This window comes from Pan paniscus, chromosome 1, assembly GCF_029289425.2.
Source record: "Pan paniscus chromosome 1, NHGRI_mPanPan1-v2.0_pri, whole genome shotgun sequence".
Taxonomy (NCBI): Eukaryota; Metazoa; Chordata; class Mammalia; order Primates; family Hominidae; genus Pan; species Pan paniscus.
Window position 1 is genome coordinate 199172504 of NC_073249.2, and position 23795 is coordinate 199196298.

At 50.4% G+C, this 23795-nt stretch overlaps 1 protein-coding gene and 1 non-coding gene across 3 annotated transcripts; both read left to right on the forward strand.

The window, feature by feature from the left end:
- The first annotated feature begins 2618 nt into the window (after nt 1-2618).
- LOC112438363 (U6 spliceosomal RNA) lies at nt 2619-2725 on the forward strand. Its single transcript, XR_004669173.1, has one exon. It is a non-coding gene; the product is annotated as a U6 spliceosomal RNA (small nuclear RNA).
- Nucleotides 2726-6036: 3311 nt separating this feature from the next.
- On the forward strand, nt 6037-12116 carry IFI6 (interferon alpha inducible protein 6). Of its 2 annotated transcripts, none has more exons than XM_008953397.5 (5): nt 6037-6192; nt 8974-9087; nt 9641-9718; nt 9801-9950; nt 11705-12116. In XM_008953397.5, the coding sequence occupies exons 2-5, from the start codon at nt 9006-9008 to the stop codon at nt 11797-11799; spliced, it is 405 nt and encodes a 134-aa protein (XP_008951645.1). In that variant the 5' UTR covers nt 6037-6192; nt 8974-9005; the 3' UTR covers nt 11800-12116. The 2 variants fall into 2 exon arrangements, with proteins under 2 accessions (XP_008951645.1, XP_003828123.1); XM_003828075.6 differs by having other exon boundaries at nt 6038-6192; nt 8974-9075.
- The last annotated feature ends 11679 nt before the right edge of the window (nt 12117-23795 follow it).

Below are 23795 nucleotides of genomic sequence, written 5' to 3' on the forward strand. Positions count from 1 at the left end.
AGAAAGAAAAACAGTTATGGACATTGTACCAGTGTACTCCTCCCTTGGCAAGAATTGAATAATCATACCAGCATCCTCCTCGCTCCCTTTTTTCCTGATCTATTGGAAAAGATGAGGAAAATCTAGTGGGTCCACTCCTTTAGTCTCCACTTGTGTTGTGTGTGAGCAACATGTAAGCCAGCCCTTCATGCTTTCATCTCCCCCTATTTTAGACAACAAATGTTTCAATTACCCACTCCACTTCTCTATCAAACTATTACTTTGAGGAGGATATCTCTCTGCCTATTATTATTATTTTATTTTAATTCCTTTTTTTTTTTTTTTTTTTTGAGACAGGGTCTTGCTCTGTCACCCAGGTTGGAGTGCAGTGGTGCAATCACAGCTCACTGTAGCCTCGACCTCCCGGGCTCAAGCGATCCTCCCATTTCAGCCTCCCAAGTAGCCGGGACTACAGGTGGGCACCACCATGCTTGGCTAATTATGGCAGTATCTTTTGAATTTTATGTCCTTTTTTTTAAGACAGGGTCTTGCTCTGTCTTGGAGTGCATGGAGTGCAATGGTGTGATCTCGGCTCACTGCAACCTCCGCCTCCTGGTTCAAGCAATCCTCCTGCCTCAGCCTCCCGAGTAGCTGGGGAGTTGTACGTACTTTTTATTTTTGTTTTTTGTTTTGTTTTGTTTTGTTTGAGACAGAGTCTCGCTCAGTCACCCAGGCTGAGTGCAGTGGCGGGATCTTGGCTCACTGCAAGCTCCGCCTCTCAGGCTCACGCCATTCTCCTGCCTCAGCCTCCTGAGTAGCTGGGACCACAGGCGCCCGCCACCACACCCGGCTAATTTTTTTGTATTTTTAGTAGAGATGGGGTTTCACCCTGTTAGCCAGGATGATCTCGATCTCCTGACCTCAACCCACCTCAGCCTCCCAAAGTGCTGGGATTATAGGCATGAGCCACCGCACCCGGCCCTGTATGTACTTTTGATGTAAGAAATTTTGGTTTTTAGAGGACGGGTTAATAGGTGCAGCAAACCACCATGGCACACATATACCTATGTAACAAACCTGCACGTTTTGCACGTGTATACCAGAACCTACATTAAAATTTAAAAAAAAAAAAGAAAAAGAAAGAAATTTGGGTTTGAAGGCCTGGTGCAGTGGTTCATGCCTGTAATCCCAGCACTTTGGGAGGCTGAGACAGGTGGATCACTTGAGGTCAAGAGTTCAAGACCAGCCTGGCCAACATGGTGAAACCCTGTTTCTACCAAAAATACAAAAATTAGGCAGGTATGGTGGCACATGCTTGTAATCCCAGCTACTTGGGAGGCTGAGGCAGGAGGATCACATGAACCTGGGAGGTGGAGACTGCAGTGAGCCAAGATCATGCCACTGCACTCCAGCCTGGGCAACAGAACCACCATCTCAAAAAAAAAAAAAAAAATGGGGTTTGAAGACCAGAGGTGGACAGTGATATTGTGAAATAGATATTTGAAATAGATAACGAAGCCTCCATAAAAAACCAAAAAGACAAGGTTCCGAGAGCTTCCCAATAGCTGAACACATGGATGTTCCTGGAGGATGCTGTGCCCATTCCCCCATACCTCATTTCCTGGCATACAATTCCTAAAATCCTTGGTATCTCCAAAGTGATGCCTTTTGTGTGCTAATGATTTCTTATTTGTTTATTTTTTAGAGATGGGATCTCACTGTGTTGCCCAGGCTGGACTTGAATTTCTAGGCTCAAGCAATCTTCCCGCCTCAGCCTCTCAAATAGCTTGGACTATAGGTGTATGCCACCATGCTTTGTATACTAATGATTGACTGATGGCCAGCAGTCTCTAGGTAGCTTCAGGATGGGGCTGGTCACTGGGAAGACCAAGGCAAGGTTAGAGGGTTGGGACTTTCAGCTCCACCCACTGAAGGGGAGAGGGACTGAAAGTCAAGTTGATCACCAGTGGCCAATGGTTTAATCAATCATTCCTATGTAATGAAGCCTCCATAAAAAAGCAAAAAGACAGGGTTCCGAGAGCTTCCCAATAGCTGAACACATGGATGTTCCTGGAGGACGCTGTCCCCATTCCCCCATACCTCACCCAACACATCTCTTCATGTAGCCTTTCTAATTTCCTGTGTAGTAAACTGCTAACTGTGTTTCCCTGTGCTCTAGGAGCCTCTCTAGCACATTAATTAAACCCAAAGAAGGGATTATGGGAATCCCAACTTGCAACCAGTCGGAAGTTCCAGAAGCCCTGATTTGTGTCTTGAGGGTCAGTGTTGAGGAGTCCCTCAACCTGTAGGATCGATGCTCTCTCCAGGTAGACAGTGTCAGAATTGAATTGGAGGCTGGGCACAGTGGCCTATGCCTGTAATCCCAGCACTTTGGGAGGCTGAGGCGGGCAGATCCCTTGAGCCCAGGAGTTCGAGACCACCTGGCCAACATGGCAAAACCCCATCTTTACAAAAAATACAAAAATTACCTGGGCATGGTGGTGCACCCCTATAGTCCCAGCTACTCGGGAGGCTGAGGCAGGAGGATCACTTGAACACAGGAGGTCGAGGCTGCAGTGAGCCGTGACTGAGCCAGCCTTGGTGACACAGTGAGACCCTGTCTGAAGAAAAGAAAAAAAGTGCTCACTTCAGCAGCACATATACTAAAATTGGAATGATACAGGGAAGATTAGCATGGCCCCTGTGCAAGGATGATACACAAATTCATGAAGCGTTCCATATTTTTATTTTAATAATTAAAAAAAAAAAGAATTGAGGCCAGGCAAGGTGGCTCACGCCTATAATCCCAGCACTCTGGGAGGCCGAGGTGGGCAGATCACCTGAGGTTGGGAGTTCGAGACCAGCGTGACCAACATGGAGAAACCCCGTCTCTACTAAAAATACAAAATTAGCCGGGTGTGGTGGTGCATGCCTGTAATCCCAGCTACATGGGAGGCCGAGTCAGGAGAATCGCCTGAAGCCGGGAGGCGGAGGTTGCGGTGAGCCGAGATAGTACCACTGCACTCCAGCCTGCGCGACAAGAGTGAAACTCCATCTCAAAAAAAAAAAAAAAAAAAAAAAAAATGAATCGGAGGACACCCAGCTGGTGTCTGCTGCTTGGGGTGTGAGAAAAAAACCCCACCCACACATCTGGTCTGTGGCGATTGTTGTGTTCATTGAGAGAATAGAAAACGGAGGCCAGGCGCGGTGGCTCCCACCTATAATCCCAGCACTTTGGGAGGCCGAGGTGGGGGGATCAAGAGGTCAAGAGATCGAGACTATCCTGGCTAACACAGTGAAACCCCGTCTCTACTAAAAATACAAAAAATTAGCCGGGCGTGGGGGTGGGCGGCTGTAGTCCCAGCTACTCAGGAGGCTGAGGCAGGAGAATGGCGTGAACCTGGGAGGTGGAGCTTGCAGTGAGCCGAGATCGTGCCACTGCACTCCAGCCTGGGCGACAGAGTGAGACTCTGTCTCAAAAGAAAAGAAAAGAAAAGAAAAGAAAAAGCACATTAGGACATTTTGGTTTTTTTCTTTCCTCTTAACTGTGTAGCAGGTTCAGGCCACAAAACAAGCTATGCTGCCACTTCTGATTATATGATCCTACAATGTTGCTGGATGTATCTGTGTAAAGGTGGATAACGATTCTGTAGGGAGGGAGAAAAAAGATTCTGTAGAAAGTCTCTGAAAGCCCACATAGGAGAATTATGGTTAGGATTCTTAGGATTCTGCAGTAAGGCTATGCTTACTGTGGTCCCTTTGGGAAAAGAGGCCATGATGTGTCACTGGGCCCCAGTAGTGACTACACATCTCACCACTGGGTGCCAGGTAGCTATGTATCTTAAGTTGGGTATTATCAGAAAGGTAGAGCAGCAATTCCATATGTGATGGAAGCTGGGCGCATTGGCTCATGCCTGTAATCCCAGCACTTTAAGACCTAGAGGCAGAAGGATCACTTGGAGCCAGGAGTTGGAGACTAGCATGGGCAATGTAGTGAGACCTCCATCTCTAAAAGAAATATAAAAATTAGCTGGGTGTGGTGGCACATGCCTATAGTCCCAGATACTTGGGAGGGTGAGGTGGGAGGATTTCTTGAGCCTAGGAAGTCAAGGCTGTGGTAAGCTATGATTGTACCACTGCACTCCAGCCTGGGCAACAGAGTGAGACCCTGTCTCTAACAAACAAACCAACCAACAAAACAACAAAGAGGCCAGGCACAGCAGCTCACACCTGTAATCTCAGCACTTTGGGAGGTAGAGGTGGGTGGATCACCTGAGGTCACGAGTTCAAGACCAGCCTGGCCAACATGGCAAAACCCCATCTCTACTAAAAATACAAAAAACATTATCCAGGCATGGTGGTGCGCACCTGTAATCCCAGCTACTCGAGAGGCTGAGGCAGGAGAATCGCTTGAACCCGGGAGGCAGAGGTTGCAATAAACCAAGATCACACCACTGCACTCCAGCCTGGGGAACAGTGCAAGACTGTCTCAAAAACAAAAACAAAAATAACAAAAAACAAAGAACAAAACAAAACCAAAAATATATGATGGAAATGGTATATTCAAGGCTGAGCAAAAGGGGTCTAAAAGGCATGAGTAAATTAAATAAACAGGGAGCTCAGAGTCCTGTGGCACCCAACTCTGTTTCTCTGGGTTTTCTCTTTGACCCATATATATGGCCTCATGGAATGTTCCCAGCAACCAACAGATAATGGAGGAAAGCAGTCGAACTCAATTCACAGATAAGTCAGTATAATATTTTGGTATCAGCTGGAAACAGACCACTCTATTACAGCCCCAGTTGGGGGTGGCGCTGAATAATAGTGAATCCTCCCAGGGGGCAGAACTAGGAGCAGTATACCGTGTTGTTCCCTCTGTATGCAGAGAGAGAGAGAGAGATGGACTGAGGTACAGACATACACCAATTGCTAATAAGAGGCAAATGGCTTGGCTGGTTGGTCAAAGGCATGGATGGAACAAGATTGGAAGACTGGGAATAAGCAGGTGTGGGTTAGGGGCATAAGAATGAACTCTGAATGGGCATAAAGCACCTGGATCTCTGTGTCTCATGTTAATGCTGACCAGAGATCATCTGCTGCAGAGGAGGCTCTACAGCCCAATGGCCAGGATGTCCCATCCTGTGGATGTCAGCCAGCCTCTAAATTTAGCCTCACTATTGCCTTGCAATAGACCTATGAGTGTCCAAGGTGGTAAGGATGGGGGTTAGAAATGAGTCCAACAACTTGGGCTCCCTCTCACCAAAACTGATCTGGCAATTGCCAAAATATAGCCAATCTACCAGCAGCAGGTAGCAATATGGCAAAACTGCTCAATGAGAATAGCCAGCCATCTGGTGGCAGGTCAATTATTTCAGACCCCTTCCACTTGGGAGAAGGCAATGATTCATCCTTACTGGAATTTCTATGTTCTCCAAATAGAGGTTGCATTTCTGACCCATAGCACTTCAAGCATCACCATCCAAAGGCTTTAAAGAATGCTCAGTTCATTACCTAGGGCCAGGGGACCCATCTTGAAACTCAAGATGTATCATGATGGCCACATGAACACAGGCTTCACTGGTCTTACCATATGCCCATGACCCAGAAGCAGCCAGCCTGAGAGAACAATGGAACAAAGTGACTTAAAGTTCTGAGGGTTTATAAACAGCATATGGTATGTCACATGACTACTGTGGGATTGGAAAAAGATCATGTAAATAGAGCATTTTGCACAGACCCTGGCATGCAGCAAGTGCTCAATAAATGATAGGTGTTGTTTATTAATTGGACTGAATGGTGAAAGGCCTGTGTGCCCCAGAGGGAGCTGGTGATCAGGCTTCACTAAGCCCAGTATGGCCGTGGCTCTCATCATAGTGTGACATGCTTTGAATACCCTTAGCGGCTCCAAAAGTCCTCAGCTTGAAGTGCATTTTTCTGCCAGCAGGCAGCACACAAATGTTCCCGCTGGGCGGAGCTGGGAGAGAGGGGAAAATGAAACTCTGCAGAGTGCAGGAACTGGGAGAGAGGGGAAAATGAAACTGCAGAGTGCAGAAATAGAAACTCCGACAGGGATTGGCTGCCTAGGGTGAGACGTGGGAGGATCCGCAAGTGATGATAAAAAGCCAGCCTTCAGCCGGAGAACCGTTTACTCGCTGCTGTGCCCATCTATCAGCAGGCTCCGGGCTGAAGATTGCTTCTCTTCTCTCCTCCAAGGTAAACTCAGGAGCTATGAAGTGTGGGCATCAAGCTGCCACCCTCTGCCAGGCTGCCTGTCTGCCTGTAAATCTCATATTCTGAGAGCCAGGAGGCCCCTTCTCCTGGGAGGCAGCACTCCTGGGTCCCTTTTAGTGCTCTGGGCTGGGACTTGTCTAAGAGGATGGGTTGGAGATTTTTAGGGAGATGGGATGCAAAACCCCAAGTGGCATGAGACCCAGCTTACAGGTGCAATATCAGCGATCTGTGGCCTTAACCCTGTCACCTCTTGGAGCCTTAATTACTTCCTCTGTAAAAGGAAGGTTAAGTTGCCTTTGCTGCTCAAAGGACTGGATGATTTTAGAAGCCTCTTTATTATAGGATCCAATGTGACAGTGAGTTCATCTTTAAGGATAGATGAAGCCATCTGGAGTGGTTGTTAAAAATGTGGGCTTGGTGGCCGGGCGTGGTGGTTCACGCCTGTAATCCCAGCACTTTGGGAGGCCGAGACCGGCGGATCACGAGGTCAGGAGATTGAGACCATCCTGGCTAACACAGTGAAACCCTGTCTCTACTAAAAATACAAAAAAAATTAGCCGGGCTTGGTGGTGGGCGCCTGTAGTCTCAGCTACTCGGGAGGCTGAGGCAGGCAGGAGAATGGCATGAACCTGGGAGGTGGAGCTTGCAGTGAGATGAGATTGCGCCACTGCACTCCAGCCTGGGCGACAGAGAAAGACTCCATCTCAAAAAAAAAAAAAAAAAAAAAAAAATGTGGGCTTGGGTATTAGCCAATTGTGGGTTTAAACCCTGACTTTGCCATGACCTGGCTAGGCAGCCTTGGGAATATTACTTAACCTCTCTGAGCTTCAGTTTCCTTATCTATAACATGTGGTTGATAACAATGGTACCTACTTCGTGGTGTTGTTATAGGTACAAGTGGACTGCGTGCCATAAAGTGCTAAGTACTCAATACATGAGAGGAGTTTCTTGTTTTTCTTTTTAACTTAAGAAAATAGCATTGATCTGACAAAGATCACATTAGAGGCGAGTCTGAGGGCATATGCATTTTCCAGTTTTGTGGTATAAAGGAAAGAGCATAGGTTCATGAATTCTGACTGTCTTGAATGTGTACCCATGTTGCACAATTTGCTGTGTGACCTTTATCCCTTGTGATATTGTAAAATATATTTTTTCATCCCCCAGTTCCTGGCATACAACTCCTAAAATCCTTGGAATCTTCAAAGTGATAAACATCTTTTGAGTGATAACTGTCTAATAAGTTGACTGATGGCTGGCATTTTCTCTGGGGAGGGGAGAGGGGCTGAAGGTTAAGCTGATTACCAATGGGCAGTGATTTAATCAGTCATGCCTATGTAATGAAGCCTCCATAAAAACACAAAAGGACAGGGTTTGACAAGCTTCCAGATAGCCAAATACAAGGAGGTCTCCAGTGGGTGGTGCTTCTGGAGAGGAATGGAAACTCCATGCCCTTTCTCCCATACCTTGCCCTATGCATCTCTTCATCTGGAGCATTTGTAATATCCATAAGGAACCAGTAAATGTGGCTGGGTATGGTGACTGATGCCTGTAATCTCAGCACTTTGGGAGGCTGAGGCAGGCAGATTGCGTGAGTTCAGGAGTTCAAGATCAGCCTGGGCAACATGGTGAAACCCCATCTCAAAAAAAAAAAAAAAAATTAGTTGGGCGTGGTGGTGCATACCTGTAGTCCCAGCTACTCTGGAGGCTGAGGTGGGAGGATCACTTGAGCCTGGGAGGCGAAGGTCTCAGTGAGCTGAGATGGGGCCACTGCACTCCAGCCTGAGCAATAGAGTGAGACCCTGTCTCAAAACAACAACAAGATCAATTTTTTTTTTTAAAGAAAGAAACCAGTATATGTAAGTAAAGTGTTTCCCTGAGTTCTGTGAGCTGCTCTAGCAAATTAATAAAACTGCAGGAGGGAATTGTGGGAACCCCAGTTTATAGTCAGTCAGAAACACAGGTAAAACAACCTAGGGCTTTCGATTGGCAGTCTGGGGGACTGAACCCTCAACATGTGGGATCGGCCACTATCTACCCATAGTGGTGTCAGAATTGAATTTGGGGACCCTCAGGTGGTGTTCACCAGAGGACTGATTGTTTGCTTGCTGGTGGGGAGAAACCCCCACACTTCTGCTGTCAGAAGCCTCTCGTACGGTGAGGGAAACTGAGTTTCTTTTTCCACACACCCTTCTGTGCTTTCTTTCTGAAAAAAAAATTAAGTTGATGTGAGGCGAATGTTTGGTGCCTGTAGATATTCAATGCATTGTAAGAATGAGTTTATCTTAAAAAATTTTTTAAAGCAAATTCTATGCGTCAGGCACTGTTCAAAGTGCCGGGGATACAGCGTGGAACAGTTATTAAATTAACAAGTACCCTCTGAAATAGACTCTATTAATACCCCAATTTTAGAAATAAACAAACTGAAGCCCAGAGAAGCAAAGTACCCTAGTATCCTGCCCAAGGTCACTTGGGTACAAGGCCAAGAACAACCACAGTCATGATATTGACATCTGCGGAGCTTACCACGTGCCAAACACCGTGCGAATCCGCACAGAATCCGCACACCCACAGGTTGGGGCAGGGACATCTCTGCCACTGATGCGGAGAGGAAACGGATTCCCGAGGCTCCTGAGAGGGATCCTGGATTCCATTCACCACACCTCGCTGCTTTTTACTGATTCAGTTGGAACTGGAAGGGAAAACAACGGAGCTGATGAGCTCCAAAAATGCTCCGGGGACCATCTCCCTCTCGCCCGTTCGCAGGTCTAGTGACGGAGCCCACGCGCGGCGCCACCATGCGGCAGAAGGCGGTATCGCTTTTCTTGTGCTACCTGCTGCTCTTCACTTGCAGCGGGGTGGAGGCAGGTGAGAATGCGGGTAAGGATGCAGGTAAGGGGACAGGTAAGGGTGCAGGTAAGGATGCAAGTAAGGGTGCAGGTAAAGATGCGGGTAAGGATGCAGGTAAGGATGCAGGTAAGGATGTGGGTAAGGATGCAGGTAAGGGTGCAGGTAAGGGAACAGATAAGGGTGCAGGTAAGGGGACAAGTAAGGAGGCATATAAGGGTGCTGGGGGATGGGAGGAGTGTGGGATAAAGGAGAGAGTTTCAGGGTCCGGGGTGTAGAGAGTCTGGCGTGCTTCTGTAGAGACCCTGGCGTCCATTCCAATGGACAGCGCAGGGTTGTTGTCGCCAGAGTCCCAGATTCAAATCCCACTACTCTGTTCATTCCTCCATCCTACCGAAATTTACTCGATGCTAGTTCTGTGCCAGGCTCGGCGCCTAGGGGAAAGTCCCTTCCCCTCTGTGAGGCTCTCTGAGTAGGAGAGTGGTGGCCCCCGCCTCCAGGAGTGGTCCTGAGCATCAGACACAGAGTAGGGGACCCCTGTGTCCCACCCCAACACCCCCACTACGCTTTGTCTGCTCTACTGCAGGTAAGAAAAAGTGCTCGGAGAGCTCGGACAGCGGCTCCGGGTTCTGGAAGGCCCTGACCTTCATGGCCGTCGGAGGAGGTGGGTCTGGAGGGCGAGGATCTCGGGCAGGCGGGGCGGGCCTCTGCCGCGGACGCTCCCTCACCCGCTCCTGTTCCTCCAGGACTCGCAGTCGCCGGGCTGCCCGCGCTGGGCTTCACCGGCGCCGGCATCGCGGCCAACTCGGTGGCTGCCTCGCTGATGAGCTGGTCTGCGATCCTGAATGGGGGCGGCGTGCCCGCCGGGGGGCTAGTGGCCACGCTGCAGAGCCTCGGTGAGTGCGGGGCCTGGGCCCCTGGTGGGACATTCTTTACTATTATTTTCATCATACATCTGGGGAAACTGAGGCACTCAGGAATTAAGTAATTTACTCAAGTAATTAAGTAGTTTACCAGGAATTAAGTGATTATTTATTTATTTATTTTGAGACAGAGTCTGGCTGTGTCACCCAGGCAGGCTGAAGTGCAGTGGTGTGATCTTGGCTCACTGCAACCTCTGCCTCCCTGGCTCAAGCGATTTTCCTGCCACAGCCTCCCAAGTAGCTGGGATTACAGGCACACACCACCACGCCCGGCTAATTTTTGTATTTTTAGTAGAGATGGGGTTTCACCATGTTGGCCAGGCTGGCCTCAAACTCCTGACCTCAGCTGATCCGCCCGCCTCGGCGTCCCAAAGTGCTGGGATTACAGGCGTGAGTCACCGCGTCCGGCCAGAAATTAAGTAACTTACTCAAGTCTCCCTGCTAGTTTAGACCAGAGCCTAGATTCTGACCCAGTCAGTACAATGCGAGAAGCCCCATTCTCAGCCTCAAAGGCTGGGTGCCTCACTGATGCTTTGGCCAAATCACAACAAGCCTCAGTTCCCTCAGCGGTGCGTGGGGATGATCATCCTTAGTTTAACATTTTTTGAATCTGCTCAATCTCAGAGACCACAGTAGCAAAGAAACGTAGTAGAGTAACTCAAATCAATCTCACACCAAACTGGTCTTGACTTGCACTTTTTGAACACCGTGGAGGGAACAGATACAGAGCTCACAGTGACTCTTCTATCGATTGATCAATCTATTGATCTATTTATTATAGATAAAGGTCAAAACAAGGTCTCACACTGCCAGGTTGGAATGCAGTGCATGATCACAGCTCACAGCAGCCTCGAACTCCCAGGTTCAAGCTATCTTCCTGCCTCAGATTCCCAAGTAGCTGGGACTATAGGCGCATACCGCCACACACTGGCTTTTTTTTTTTTTTTTTTTTTTGTAGAGATGGGGTCTCATTGTGTTGCCCAGGATGGTCTTGAATTCCTGGGCTCAAGCAATCCTCCCACTTTGGCCTCCCAAAGTGTTGAGACTGCAAGCATGAGCCACTGTGCTGGCCCAGAGTGACTCATAAAAAATGGCCTTACTTCCCTCTCTCTCCTCTCTCCCCACCCACCCCCACCTCTCTCTCTCGCTCTGAGGCCTCCAAAATCCTGGAGAAAACCTGCCCCTGACAAACTTCCCTCTCTGCCTTTCTGAACCTCGCATCTTCTCTTCTCTCAATTCTGAATGGCAAAAGCCCAAAGAGCCAGCCCAAAAGAAGAGAGCCCTGCTCAGAGGGGGCCACACCCCTGCAATAGGAGGGGAAGAGTGTGGGCGAGCCCAGGGACACCTCTGGGCTATCAGCTAGTTGTCCTCTCACATGGCACATAGCTGTGACAAGATGAAATGATCCCTGGCTTGTGAACCCCCCACACCCACACAGGGCTCCACGAAGGTGGCTGTTAGCATGATTAATAACATGGCGTTTCCATGGCAGACATCAGGTGAAGGAGCCATTATTTTTGCCTTTTTCATCACTGAAACACATCTCTGATTTGGGATGTCAAGGCAAGGTAAAAATGGGACTCACTTTGTAGTAGTGCCCTCCTCTCTCAGGGCCTCTGTTTCTCCATCTAGAAATAAGGGGTTGGACTCAACCAATGGTTTCCAGACATTTGGATTCCCAGGCCTGGCACTTGGGCCCCAGTGACTCATCTGTGTTTGCTTTACAGGGGCTGGTGGCAGCAGCGTCATCACAGGTAATATTGGTGCCCTGATGGGCTACGCCACCCACAAGTATCTCGATAGTGAGGAGGATGAGGAGTAGCCAGCAGCTCCCAGAACCTCTTCTTCCTTCTTGGCCTAACTCTTCCAGTTAGGATCTAGAACTTTGCCTTTTTTTTTTTTTTTTTTTTTTTGAGATGGGTTCTCACTATGTTGTCCAGGCTAGAGTGCAGTGGCTATTCACAGATGCGAACATAGTACACTGCAGCCTCCAACTCCTAGCCTCAAGTGATCCTCCTGTCTCAACCTCCCAAGTAGGATTACAAGCATGTGCCGACGACGCCCAGAATCCAGAACTTTGTCTATCACTCTCCCCAACAACCTAGATGTGAAAACAGAATAAACTTCACCCAGAAAACACTTTGTCCTGCTGTCAATCATGTTTGCAGTGAGAAGCCCAAAACAATCTGGCTCTGGCCTGCACCATCCACACACCCCCATTCCCATTTTCCCCTCGAGTCAACCACATCTCCTGGAACACAACCAGTTGATTTTGTTTCTGGGCCTTAGCACATGTTGGTCTCTACCTGGATGCCTTCAGAAGCTCATCTGCCTGAAAAACTCCCTTCCATCCTTCCAGACTCAGTTCAGACATCCCCTCCTCTGGACTCCTGCCTAGCAGGTCCTCCTGTATAAATGGACAGGCTCGATTCCACAGGGTGCTTGGGGAGGCAGAACTCAGTTTGTTCTCACCGAGAGAAGCTTCCAGGTACTTCTCTGATTAGGCAGAGATGGAGAAGCCAGGTCTCCGTTCTCTCAAGAAGCGCTAGTGATCACCCTCAGATGGAGAATAAAGGCCAGCCCTTCGCTCTGGGGAAAGGGCGTAACAGCAGCTTTTCGAGGGCTCGGCAAGGTCCCCCTTTCCTCATAGGACTCTGGGGATAGGGAGAACAGTTTGCATATGGAATTCACAGCCCTTCTGAATAGGAAGGAGAAGACAACCCAAGCACATAGGAAGCATTCCGTAAATGTCAGTTATGATTGATGAAGGACTTGCATAAAACAAAGAGGAAACAGCCAAGTGACAACCAGGAATTAGCTCATCTGACTTTGGAGTCAGGGTTTACTCTCTGGGGCTCACAGACCATATTCTTCCTTTCTTCCAAAGTTGGCACCAAATTAGGGTCTCTGCCCTTAGAAGCCCCCTCCACTTATTCCCCTGGACAACATCAAGCCCAGAGAGATGGGCAGCCCTGCCCCAGGATTTTAGATCTGAGGCCTCAGCAGTCCTCAGGCTGAATGACACTGGAAATGACCAGTTCTTTATGGGAGACTCCACCTTTCCCAGGATCCCTTGGGACCGGCCTGCGCGGGATAACTCCTTGCCTTCATTCTGTAAGTGATGGCAGGGGCTAAGGACACCACAGTGGATGGGACCCAGTTCCTACCTACTTGAGGCTCACGATGCACAAATGAGGACCCCACCTTTTCCTTCCCTGTCACCACCTCCCCACCCCCATCTCCTTTCACCCACCCTCACCCTTGCCAGGGACCACAATCCTTGCCAGGGACCACAATCATCCTATCTGCAAAGCCTGTGGCAGAAGGGTGAACACACACCAGAATTCACCATCGCGAGTCGAGAGATGCTCAACACACTTTTAATTAATTATTTTTCTTGAGACAGAGTCTCACTCTGCTGCGCAGGCTGGAGTGCAGTGGCGTGATCTTGGCTCACTGCAGCTTCTGCCTCCCAGGTTCAAGCGATTCTCCTGCCTCAGTCTCCCAAGTAGCTGGGATTACAGACACCTGCCACCACCCCCAGCTAATTTTTGTAGTTTTAGTACAGAAGGGGTTTCGCCACATTGGCCAAGTTAGTTTTGAACTCCTGACCTCAGGTGATCCGCCTGAGGATCACTCCCAAAGTGCTGGGATTACAGGCGTGAGCCACTGCACCTGGCCTCAATGCACTTTTAGATGCTTCCCTGGCAGCAGCCTTCAGAGAGACACATGTCTGTGTCCCCGCCCAGCTCCAGGGCTGAGTCACCTCAGACAAGTTAAGTACTCTCTTGGGGTCCCAGCTTCCTTGTTTTTGTTGTTGTTGTTTGAGACGAAGAATCTTGCTCTGTCGCCCAGGCTGGAGTGCAGTGGTGAGATCTCAGCTCACTGCAACCTCCACCTCCTGGGTTCAAGCAATTCTTGTGCCTCGGCCTCTCAAGTAGCTGGGATTATAGGTGTGCGCCACCACGCCCGGCTAATTTTTGTATTTTTAATAGAGACGGGGTTTCACCATGTTGGCTAGGCTGGTCTCGAACTCCTGACCTCAAGTGATCTGCCCACCTCGACCTCCAAAAGTGCAGGGATTACAGGCGTGATCCACTGCACTCGGCCTTCTTTGTTTTCAAAACTAGGGCTGGGGGTGTTACATATTGTGGTCTCCAGGGCTTCCTCCTCTAAAACATCTGCTGAGCCTGAAGCGCATGCTTCTGAGTCCCCTCAGCCTTGTCAGATCCTGGCTTTCTGAGGATGAATTTTATTTTTGGAAGCAGCCAAAAGCCACTCTGTAGTGCCAACTTTGGTGACTAAAGTGGGTGACGGTGCAGGGCGATACCATGTTTGGTCACAGATGAGGGTAACTAGAAACTAGCAGGGCTTGTCTCTACTAAAAATACAAAAATTAGCCGGGTGTGGTGGCGGGCGCCTGTAGTCCCAGTTACTCGGGAGGCTGAGGCAGGAGAATCACTTGAACCCAGGAGGTGGAGGTTGCAGTGAGCCAAGATCACCCCATTGCACTCCAGCCTGGGCGACAGAGTGAGACTCCGTCTCCAAAAAAAAAAAAAAAAAAAAAAAAAAGAGCCCAAAAATAGATCCCATCTCTGACTGCCAATGTAGAGGTTCTCTGTCCTCATCACTTTTCTCTGGACCTGTTTCCCAGATTGTAAAATGGGGAAGGGAAGGAGTTGAACTCTCGTCCAGACCTAGAATGTCTTTCTCCAGTGCTCAAGTTAGGAGCGTCTTGCTCTTAAATAAAATACTTTAGGGATTTCCTTGTTCTTTAAGGGCCTTCCAGGTCCCCCATACCCTTGAATCACCACTCTCCCGGCAGGGGCTCTCACAATTTCATGGTGCTATGTGCTGATCTGACCACCAGGTGGCAGTACAGTCCTATCTTGGAATCCATCAGCCCTCATCAGCCTTTAGCAGCTCCACGATTACCAACAGCCCTCTCTGGGGCAGGCCTTACCAGGGTTAAATAGAGACGGAAATGAATAGACCTCGCCCCTGCTCAGCAGCAGGAGCTACTGAAGCTCACAAGAGTGGTCCATCAGAGAATCCCTCCAGGGCCCACCTCCTCTTCCCTTCAAGTCCTCAGTCCTACAACTTGGGGATCTCCAAACTCCTGTAGTCAGGTCTCACCTCCAGGCTCACTGCCTGCACTCCCAGACCCAAGTCACAAGGATGAAAGTTAACGAGAGGAGCATACCACACGCACTTCTTGGCTGGGCAGCAGAGGGGGATGCTGGGAACTGGGCATCACTAGATTCTGCCTGGAAAGGGGGGTCTGGGCCAGCCGAGGGTCTGGGGCAACAGTAGCTGGAGGCTGCCGAGGCAGGGGAGGCCTGTGGCTTCCTGTGAAGAACAGAGGAGCCACTTCCTTTAAGCAGATGGCTGGGGGAGGGGTGGAAGATGAGGGAGCATAGGCTTCCTGGCTCAGCGGGCAGAAAAGGGGTCCCAGGAAGGCCCCATGAACAGGTCCAGAGCAGCCTTCTCTTTCCCTCTTTCTGGGTCTCCATGGAACAGACAGCTGAGACAAGGTAAGGTCACACTTGTGAAGTTCTGTGCTGTGAAGCCACAGAAAGGATAGTCAGGTTAGGGAACAGGCTCATCTGTAGAGGCCAGTAAAGAAACGGAGCCTTGGTTATTCCAAAAAGCAAGTCCAAGCACCTACCCCCCAGTATCCAAGTCCCAGTCCCCAGCCTCAGAACCCAGTCCCAGAAATCCAGCCCCCATTTCCCCGCTCCAAGCACCAGTTCCCAGAGAAACGTCTAGTGCCAAGTCAGAAGCTGGCAGAGGCCCACTGGTTCATTATCTGTGTGAACAAATGGCATGGGCCCACAGGAGAGATTTTTTTTTTTGAGACAGGGTCTTGCTCTGTCGCCCAGGCTGGAGTGCAGTGGCACAATCACGGCTCACTGCAGCCTTGACCTCCTGGGCTCAAGTGATCCTCCCACCTTAGCCTCCCAATTGGGACCATAGGCATGGACCACCACATCCAGCTAGTTTTTTTTTTTTTTTTTTAGATGGAGTTTTGCTCTGTCACCCAGGCTGGAGGGCAATGGTGCAATGGTGCGATCTCGGCTCACTGCAACCTCCACCTCCCGGGTTCAAGCGAGTCTCCTGCCTCAGCCTCCCGAGTAGCTGGGATTACTGGTGCGTGCCACCATGCCCGGCTAATATTTGTATGTTTAGTAGCTACGGGGTTTTGCCATGTTGGCCAGGCTGGTCTTGAACTCCTGACTTTAGGTGATCTGCCTGCCTCAGCCTGACCACAAATTCTAGATGAACCAGTAGAGCTTGCCTCCCAGCACCCACAGCTACCAGGGCACAGCGTGGTTTAACTGCTCCAGGTTCTGATCTGCAGAAGGGGTAGGGGTCTTCACTCAGCCATGATCACTATCCTTGGAACCCACCAAACTAAGCCCATTTCTCCTTCAGTCTTTCACACTTGGGCCAAAGACACCTCCAGGCATGCCGCTGCCTAGGCCAGACACCTTCCCAAAGGCTTTTCCCCCTAACTTTTCAGTGATGGCTCCTTCTGCACTCTTTGGTCTTCACTCAAATGTCACCTCCTCAGAGAAGCCCTCCCTGACCACCTACTTTAAAATTGCCTCCTTGTTTCTCTCTACCATAGTAATTGCCAACTTGTCTGCCCCTTGGAATCACCTGAGAGCTTAAAAGTGTACGGATACCTGTGTCTCACTCACGGTGTGGGAACAGCTTGCTCTACATGTCACTCTTTTAATTTTCTGTATAAAGCCAGTAAAGACATAGAGTCTTGGCAACTCCAAGAAGTAGGCCCAGGTACCCAACCCCAAGTACCCAAGTCCCAGTCCTCAGCCTCAGAGCCCAGCTCCAAACACCCAGGTCCAAAGTTTTACATATATTAACTCTTTTCATCCTTACAATAATTCTCTCGGGTGTTCTTAGGATCCGCATTTTACAGATGAAGAGATCAAGGTACAGAGAGGTTAAATAACTTCCCTAAGGCAAGCAGCTAGCAAGTGACAGGACAAGGATTTGAACCCAGAGAGTCTGCCTCTGTAGAACAGTGCCTGGCATCTAGAGGGGCTCGATAAATAATTGGCCAATGAATGAATGACTTAATCTTAACTCCCTCTGCCTCACCCACCCCCATATTGAATCCATCAACCCGCCTGCCTGAGGATTGTATCTTCTAATTATTTATTGAATCTGTTCATGTCCCACCCACAGTAGCCTCCCTCTCATCTAGCTTACTACCTTCCATGTTGGAGGGCACCTCCTAGGTGTCCCTGTGTCCACTCTTACTCCCGTGTCCACTCCTGTCTATTCTCCACACAGAGGTAGGGAGATTTTAAAACACTAAGTACCCAGTGACTGCCCACAGCACTTAGAAGAAAATTCTATTTCCTTACTATGGCCTCCAAGGTCTTAAATAATTCGCTCCCCTAAACCTCCAGAGCCTCATCTCACTCAGTTTCCTTTCCCTTATTTTCCAGCCTGCTAGCCTCATTGCCTTGGCACAAGCTCTTCCCTCTGCCTGGAACACTTGTTGCTTCAGGAGTCGGCTCGATGTAACTTCTGCGGGGACCTAAGCCCCAATCCAAATTAGACACCTGGTTATTGTAGCAGCCTGTATCTCACCGTCCCAGAATGAATCATGACTGCAATGAAAACGATGGCATGAGCATTTGTTACCATCAGGCTTCCGCCCTAGATTATGAGCTCCCTGAGGACAAGCAGAGGGTTCATCTCTCTTCATAGCCAGAACCCAGCACAGCGCCTGGCACACAGGAGGCACCCAATTACTTTGGCTGAGTGGATAGACATACATACAGACGGACGGATAAATGGCTGGAAGAGGAGTGATTGAACAAATACATTTTAAAATGCCCTGGCTGCATTTCTTAGAGCAGTTATAATGCGCGCAATTCACACGGGAGTTATTTTCACCCTTTGAGGGTCCGCACCCACCGGTGCCCCAGTCGCCTTTCCCAGGCAAGGCCACTGGGCGGGGCATCCGGGGCCGCCGGAGTGACGTAACAGCTGGGCGCGTCCGGAGCCGGCCCTCACTTCCTGATTGGCAAGCGCGGTGGCCACACCCACCGCCGCAGCCGTCGGAGTAGAGGTGGTGGCAGCGATGGGCGGAGGGGGAGGCCCGGCGTTCGCGCAGACTGCGGTGGGGCGGTGGGGCGGTGGGGCGGCAGCGCCGGCTTCAGGGCGTCGGGGTCTCCCGGGGCACGTTCATGAAGCCGGCGAGGTGGAGACTGGGCGCCGAGCGGTTCGCGAGGCTCGCGCGGTTCCGGGGGGCAGTGGGACGGCGGAGGGCTCGTGCGCTGCGGCTGGACCGGTCCCCGCGGCGGGCCGGGCACAGGGTGTGACCGGGCCTCCGGGCGCTCGCTGCAGCGCGTCTATTTCGGTGCCTCTGACCTCAGCGAGGAAAGTCCCAGAAACACAGCCCCACCCTCCCTCTCACCCTCCTTGACACGCTCGCCTCTTCCCCACCACCCCAAACTCAGACCCAGAGGAACTGCGGGAAACTAGGCGCCTGCAGACCTGGTTTCTTAGCCCTAACTCTGTGTGACCCAGAACAGGAGTCCATGACTTGTGGACGTTAGTCCGCTTATCTGTAAAATGAAGCGACACCTGCGTTAGATGATGCGAGGTATGAAGTACCCTGCACTAGGGGTGCTGGTGCTAGGTGCTCCAGGGTTACTAGTTTCTTCCTGATCCTGCCGCTGATGTGCTCTGTGTCTTAGAGCAATTTCACTTAACCTCGGGGGCCAGGCTTCCCCCATCCTAGGATGAGTCAATTGCCTGTCTAGTCCCAGGGTCCTGGGGGCCAGGCCTTCTTGAATCATGGAGTCAGTGGCAAGCTAAGAGCAGGCACCGCCTCCTGGTGTCGGGGCTCTTGCCTTTCTGAGCCCTCACCCTCTTCTTTCCCCATGCTCCCCACCCCCCAGCTCAGGGCCCTCCAGCCTTGTCTCTTGACTTCTCTAAGGTTCCTCTGACAAGTGAGTTTTCTCATCCTCCCTGATGGCTCGAATGAGGTTGTGCCTAAGATGGCTGGGCTCCCCAGAGGCTCTTTGAGGTTTCAGTCTGCTGAGACCTTAAAGGGCATCCCAGGACAACCTTCCTGCATGTTCCTACCAAGGTTGAGTCACTCCCCTGCACAAAACCATTCAGAGGCTCCGTATGGCCCTCAGGCCACTTGGCAAGACCCACAGGCCACAATACCAAGGTCTCTCTTCTCAGCCAAGCCCCTAGTCAGGCTATAGCCAGACTCAACTTTCAGCTGTCTTTCCTCTCTCCCAGTGACACAAACCTCTGCTGGGATCACTTCTTCCCTGAGCCATCCCCTCACACCTTTTACCTGGCTAACTCCTCATGGAAGAGGATGGATCCTGACCCCTAAGGTGGGTCTCAGTTCAGTTGAGGACTGGTGAGTGACTGCTGACCTCACTCAGCGCAGCCACTCGCCTCCTTGCCTCCTTCCCTCTGCCCACGTTGAACTTTCAGCTGCTTGAAAATACATGTCTCTCTCGCCTCTGAGCCTTTGCACCTGTTTTTCTCTCAGACCTAAACACTCTTCCCTTCCCTACTTAACTTGTATTTGTCCTTCAAAAAAAAAAAAAATCTCAGTTTAGGGCCAGGTGTGGTGGCTCACGCCTGTAATCCCAGCATTTTGGGAAGCCAAGGTGGGCAGATCACCTGAGGTCAGGAGTTCAAGACCAGCCTGGCCAACATGGCAAAACCCCATCTGTACTAAAAATAGCAAAAATTAGCCGAGCATGGTGGCATGCACCTGTAGTCCCAGCTACTCAGGAGGCTGAGGCAGGAGAATCGCTGGAACCCAGGAGGCAGAGGTTGCAGTGAGCCGAGATTGCACTACTGCACTCCAGCCTGGGTGACAGAGCAAGACTCCATATAAAAAAAAAAAAATCAGTTTAGAAGTCAGTTTCTCTAGGGGTTGGAGGCTGGAGTTCATGACCAGCCTCTGCAATATAGAACACACACTGTCTTGGCAGTATTTAATGTCTCCCCATTAGAATGTAAGTTATCAGTTGGCAGTGGTGGCTCACACCTGTAATGCCAGCACTTTGGGAGGCCAAGGTGAGATGATTGCTTGAGGCTAGGAGTTCAAGACCACCCCGGGCACCATAGCAAGACCCCATTTCTACTAAAAAAAAAATTTTTTTTTGAGATGGAGTTTCACTCTTGTTGCCCAGGCTGGAGTGCAATGGCGTGGTCTCGTCTCACTGCAACCTCCACCTCCCGGGTTCAAGCAATTCTTCTGCCTCAGCCTCCCAAGTAGCTGGGATTACAGGCATGCACCACCATGCCTGGCTAATTTTGTATTTTTTTTAGTAGAGATGGGGTTTCTCCATGTTGGTCAGGCTGGTCTCGAACTCCTGACCTCAGGTGATCCACCCGCCTCAGCCTCCCGAAGTGCTGGGACTACAGGCATGAGCCACCATGCCTGGCCTCTACTAAAAATTTTTTAAAATTAGCTGGGCATACCTGGCATGTACCTGTAGTTCCAGCTAATCGGGAGGCTGAGGCATGAGCATCACTTCTGCATAGGAGGTTGAGGCTGCAGTTAAGCTTAAGATCAAGCCATTGCACTCCAGCCTGGGCAACAGAGCAAGACCCTGTCTAAAAAAAAAAAGAGAAGAGAAGAGAAGGGAGGGAAGGGGATGGGGGGGGAGAGGAGACCGAGTGTGGTGGCTCACACCTGTAATCCCAACACTTTGGGAGGCCGAGGCGGGTGGATCACCTGAGGTCAGGAGTTCAAGACCAGCCTGGCCAACATGGCAAAACCCCATCTTTACTAAAAAAATACAAAACTTAGCCAGTCGTGGTGGTGGGCGCCTGTAATCCCAGCTACTCGGGAGGCTGAGGGAGGGAGAATCACTTGAACCTGGGAGGCGGAGGTTGCAGTGAGCTGAGATTGCACCACTGCTCTCCAGCCTGGGCGACAGAGTGAGACTCTTGTCTCAAAAAAAAAAAAAAAAAAGGGCAGAGTGCTGTGGTTTACACCTCTAATCCCAGCACTTTGGGAGGCCAAGGTGGGCGGATTACCAGAGGTCGGGAGTTCAAGACCAGCCTGGCCAACATGGCAAAACCCCATCTTTACTAAAAAAATACAAAACTTAGCCAGTCGTGGTCGTGGGCGCCTGTAATCCCAGCTACTTGGGAGGCTGAGGCAGGAGAATCACTTGAACCTGGGAGACGGAGGTTGCAGTGAGCCGAGATCTCACCATTGCACTTCAGCCTGGGCAACAAGAGGGAAACTCCATCTCAAAAAAAAAAAAAAAAGATGTAAGTTACAGGAGAGTAAAGATGCCTTGTCACTATATCTCCTAATGACAATGATGGCCACAGGCCCTGGCCCAAAATGGAATCTCAGTAGGAGTTTATTGAATTAATGAGTGAGTGAATCTCTACCCAGTGCTTGTCCAGTCCATGCTTACATACCTCCAGAGGCAGGGAGCTCACTACTCTTGAAGCAGCCCACTCCGTTTGCAATTAGAAGACCTCTAATTCCTGCCCATCCCCAACCATTGCCCAAGAGATTCCCTGGAGCTGAGGCCCAGAGAGAGTGATTACCTTGCCTGAGGTAGTTGGTGCAGAGCCAAGACCTACTCAACTGTCCTGAGGGCATGTGCAAGCTCACCTAACCCTGAAAGAGCCCCTAGGTGTCAGCACTGGCCAGATCCCCCACAGCTTGTATCCATTTGTAGGCCTGGGACTTGAGACGCCATCGCAGCCCATTTCCCCTTTGCTCAGGAGCAGCCAACCAGCATCTGCTGAAGACAGGGATAGCAGGTCCCCAGTCTGGGAGCGGGGAAGCTAAGCAGGAAGCACTTTCAGGTAGCACTGGACTTCTGTTGCCCCTTTCAACCCCTATGCCAGCCCTATAAAGCAGGACTTGCCATTCCCATTTTACAGATGCGCAAACTGAGGTGCTAGTTACCTAAGATAACACAGCAAGATAGTGGCAAAGTCAGGCCTAACTTCAAAGCCTGACCTCTTTCCTCTGCCCCTCAGCTTGGTACCTCTTGTCTATCTGCCCTACTTCCAGGCCAATTCTTTCCTAAGCCTCATGAGGTCCTGAAGTGTCCTGTGGCTTTTGTTCCCCAAGCTGGGTCCCGCCCACAGTGAGGACTCACCAGCCGTGCTTTGGCAGCAGCTGAGAGCTGGCTGAATAACAGGAGTCATCCCTTCCTTCTGTATTTAGTCACTCCCTAAAACTGCAGGGGGACCCCGACCAAATTAGGTAGTGGCCAAGGAGGTGTTTTGGAGAGGCCAAGCCCCTGAAACTAGGCCAGGCCACCTATTTGCTGTATCACTTAGGTCTGTTTCTTTCATGGAGCCTCAACTTACCATCTATAAAGGGGGTGAATTATCCTTTCTCAGGGCCTCTGTGTGCAAGGATTCAGGAAAGCTGCTCTCCTCTCTGCCAGGCCACCTCACCTTTGAACCTTCACCTTGAGGAACAGATCCCCACCCCACCCCCCCGGCCAGGGTCCCTTTGTTGGCAGAACTCCAGCATAAACTGCACATAACCTGATTGTTGATGGGGGCCACAGATCCGGGGTTGGGGGCCCAGCTCCCCAGCTTCAGCCCTTCCTGGCCTTGGTTCCTGCTGGGGAACAGGCTCTGTCATCATGTCTGCTTCCTCTTCTTTCTGTGGCCTTTGCAGAGCCATTTCCCAGGGGGCTCTGCCTCTCCTGCCTCCTGTCTCCTCCTCTGTCTTCCCACCCTTCCTCACACAGTGTTTATCCGCGCCTACTCTGGGCCTGGCACTTGGCTCATAGAGCTGAATAAGCTCAGGGCCTGTCCTTGCAAAGCTCACAGTTTGGTGGGGGAAAATGGACAAGGAAACCAAGTTACAATTTATTCACCCATCCCAAATCCTATTGCCCTCCCTGCCGCTACCCTCACCCCTGCAGTCTGCGCTCCACGCAGTAGCCTGAGTGATCCTGTTAAAACGGAGGTCAGAACATGTCACTCTTCTGCTCAACCCCCTCGCCCCCCCGCCATGGCTCCTGGTGTCAGAGGAAAAGCCAATGTCCTTGCTGTGACCTACAAGGCCCTGCATGATCTACCTCACTGCCTCCCACTCTCTGCTCTGATCACTCCCTTCCAGCTGCACTGGCCGCCTTGCTGTTTTTCAGCATGCCAGGCGTGCTCCTGCCTCAGGCCTCTGCATTTGCCCTTGGTCCTGCCAGGCATGTCTTCCCCCAGGTAGCCACGTGGTCTCCCATCCTTCACTCAGGTATCTCCCCCTCATCCAGGGGACTTCCCTGGCTGCCTATCTAAATATTACCCCTTAGTTGCCTTCTGCTCTTTTACCTGCTTTATTTTTTTTCTTAGCCACTACCAAATGACATGTAATTATTGATTTTCTTTTTCCTGCAAAGGCATAAATCCCATGAGGTCTCCTGAGGTTCCCCACCCCCAAAAACAAACAAAAAAAGGACAGAAGAGAAAGAAAAAGAATGCCAGAAAAATTCTGGAAAAAAAAAAAAAGGCAACACTCACTGACTACTGTTAGATTATTTAAAGCCTCAAAAATTAAAACAACTTGGGGCTTGACGGGGTGGCTCACGCCTGTAATCCCAGCACTTTCGGAGGCCAAGGCGAGTGGATCACTTGCGGTCAGGAGTTCAAGACCAGACTGGCCAACATGGTGAAACCCCATCTCTACTAAAAATACAAAAATTAAGAGCCGGGCATGGTGGCTCGTGCCTGTAATCCCAGCACTTTGGGAGGCTGAGGCAGGTGGATCACCTGAGGTCAGGAGTTCGAGACCAGCCTGGCCAATGTGGTGAA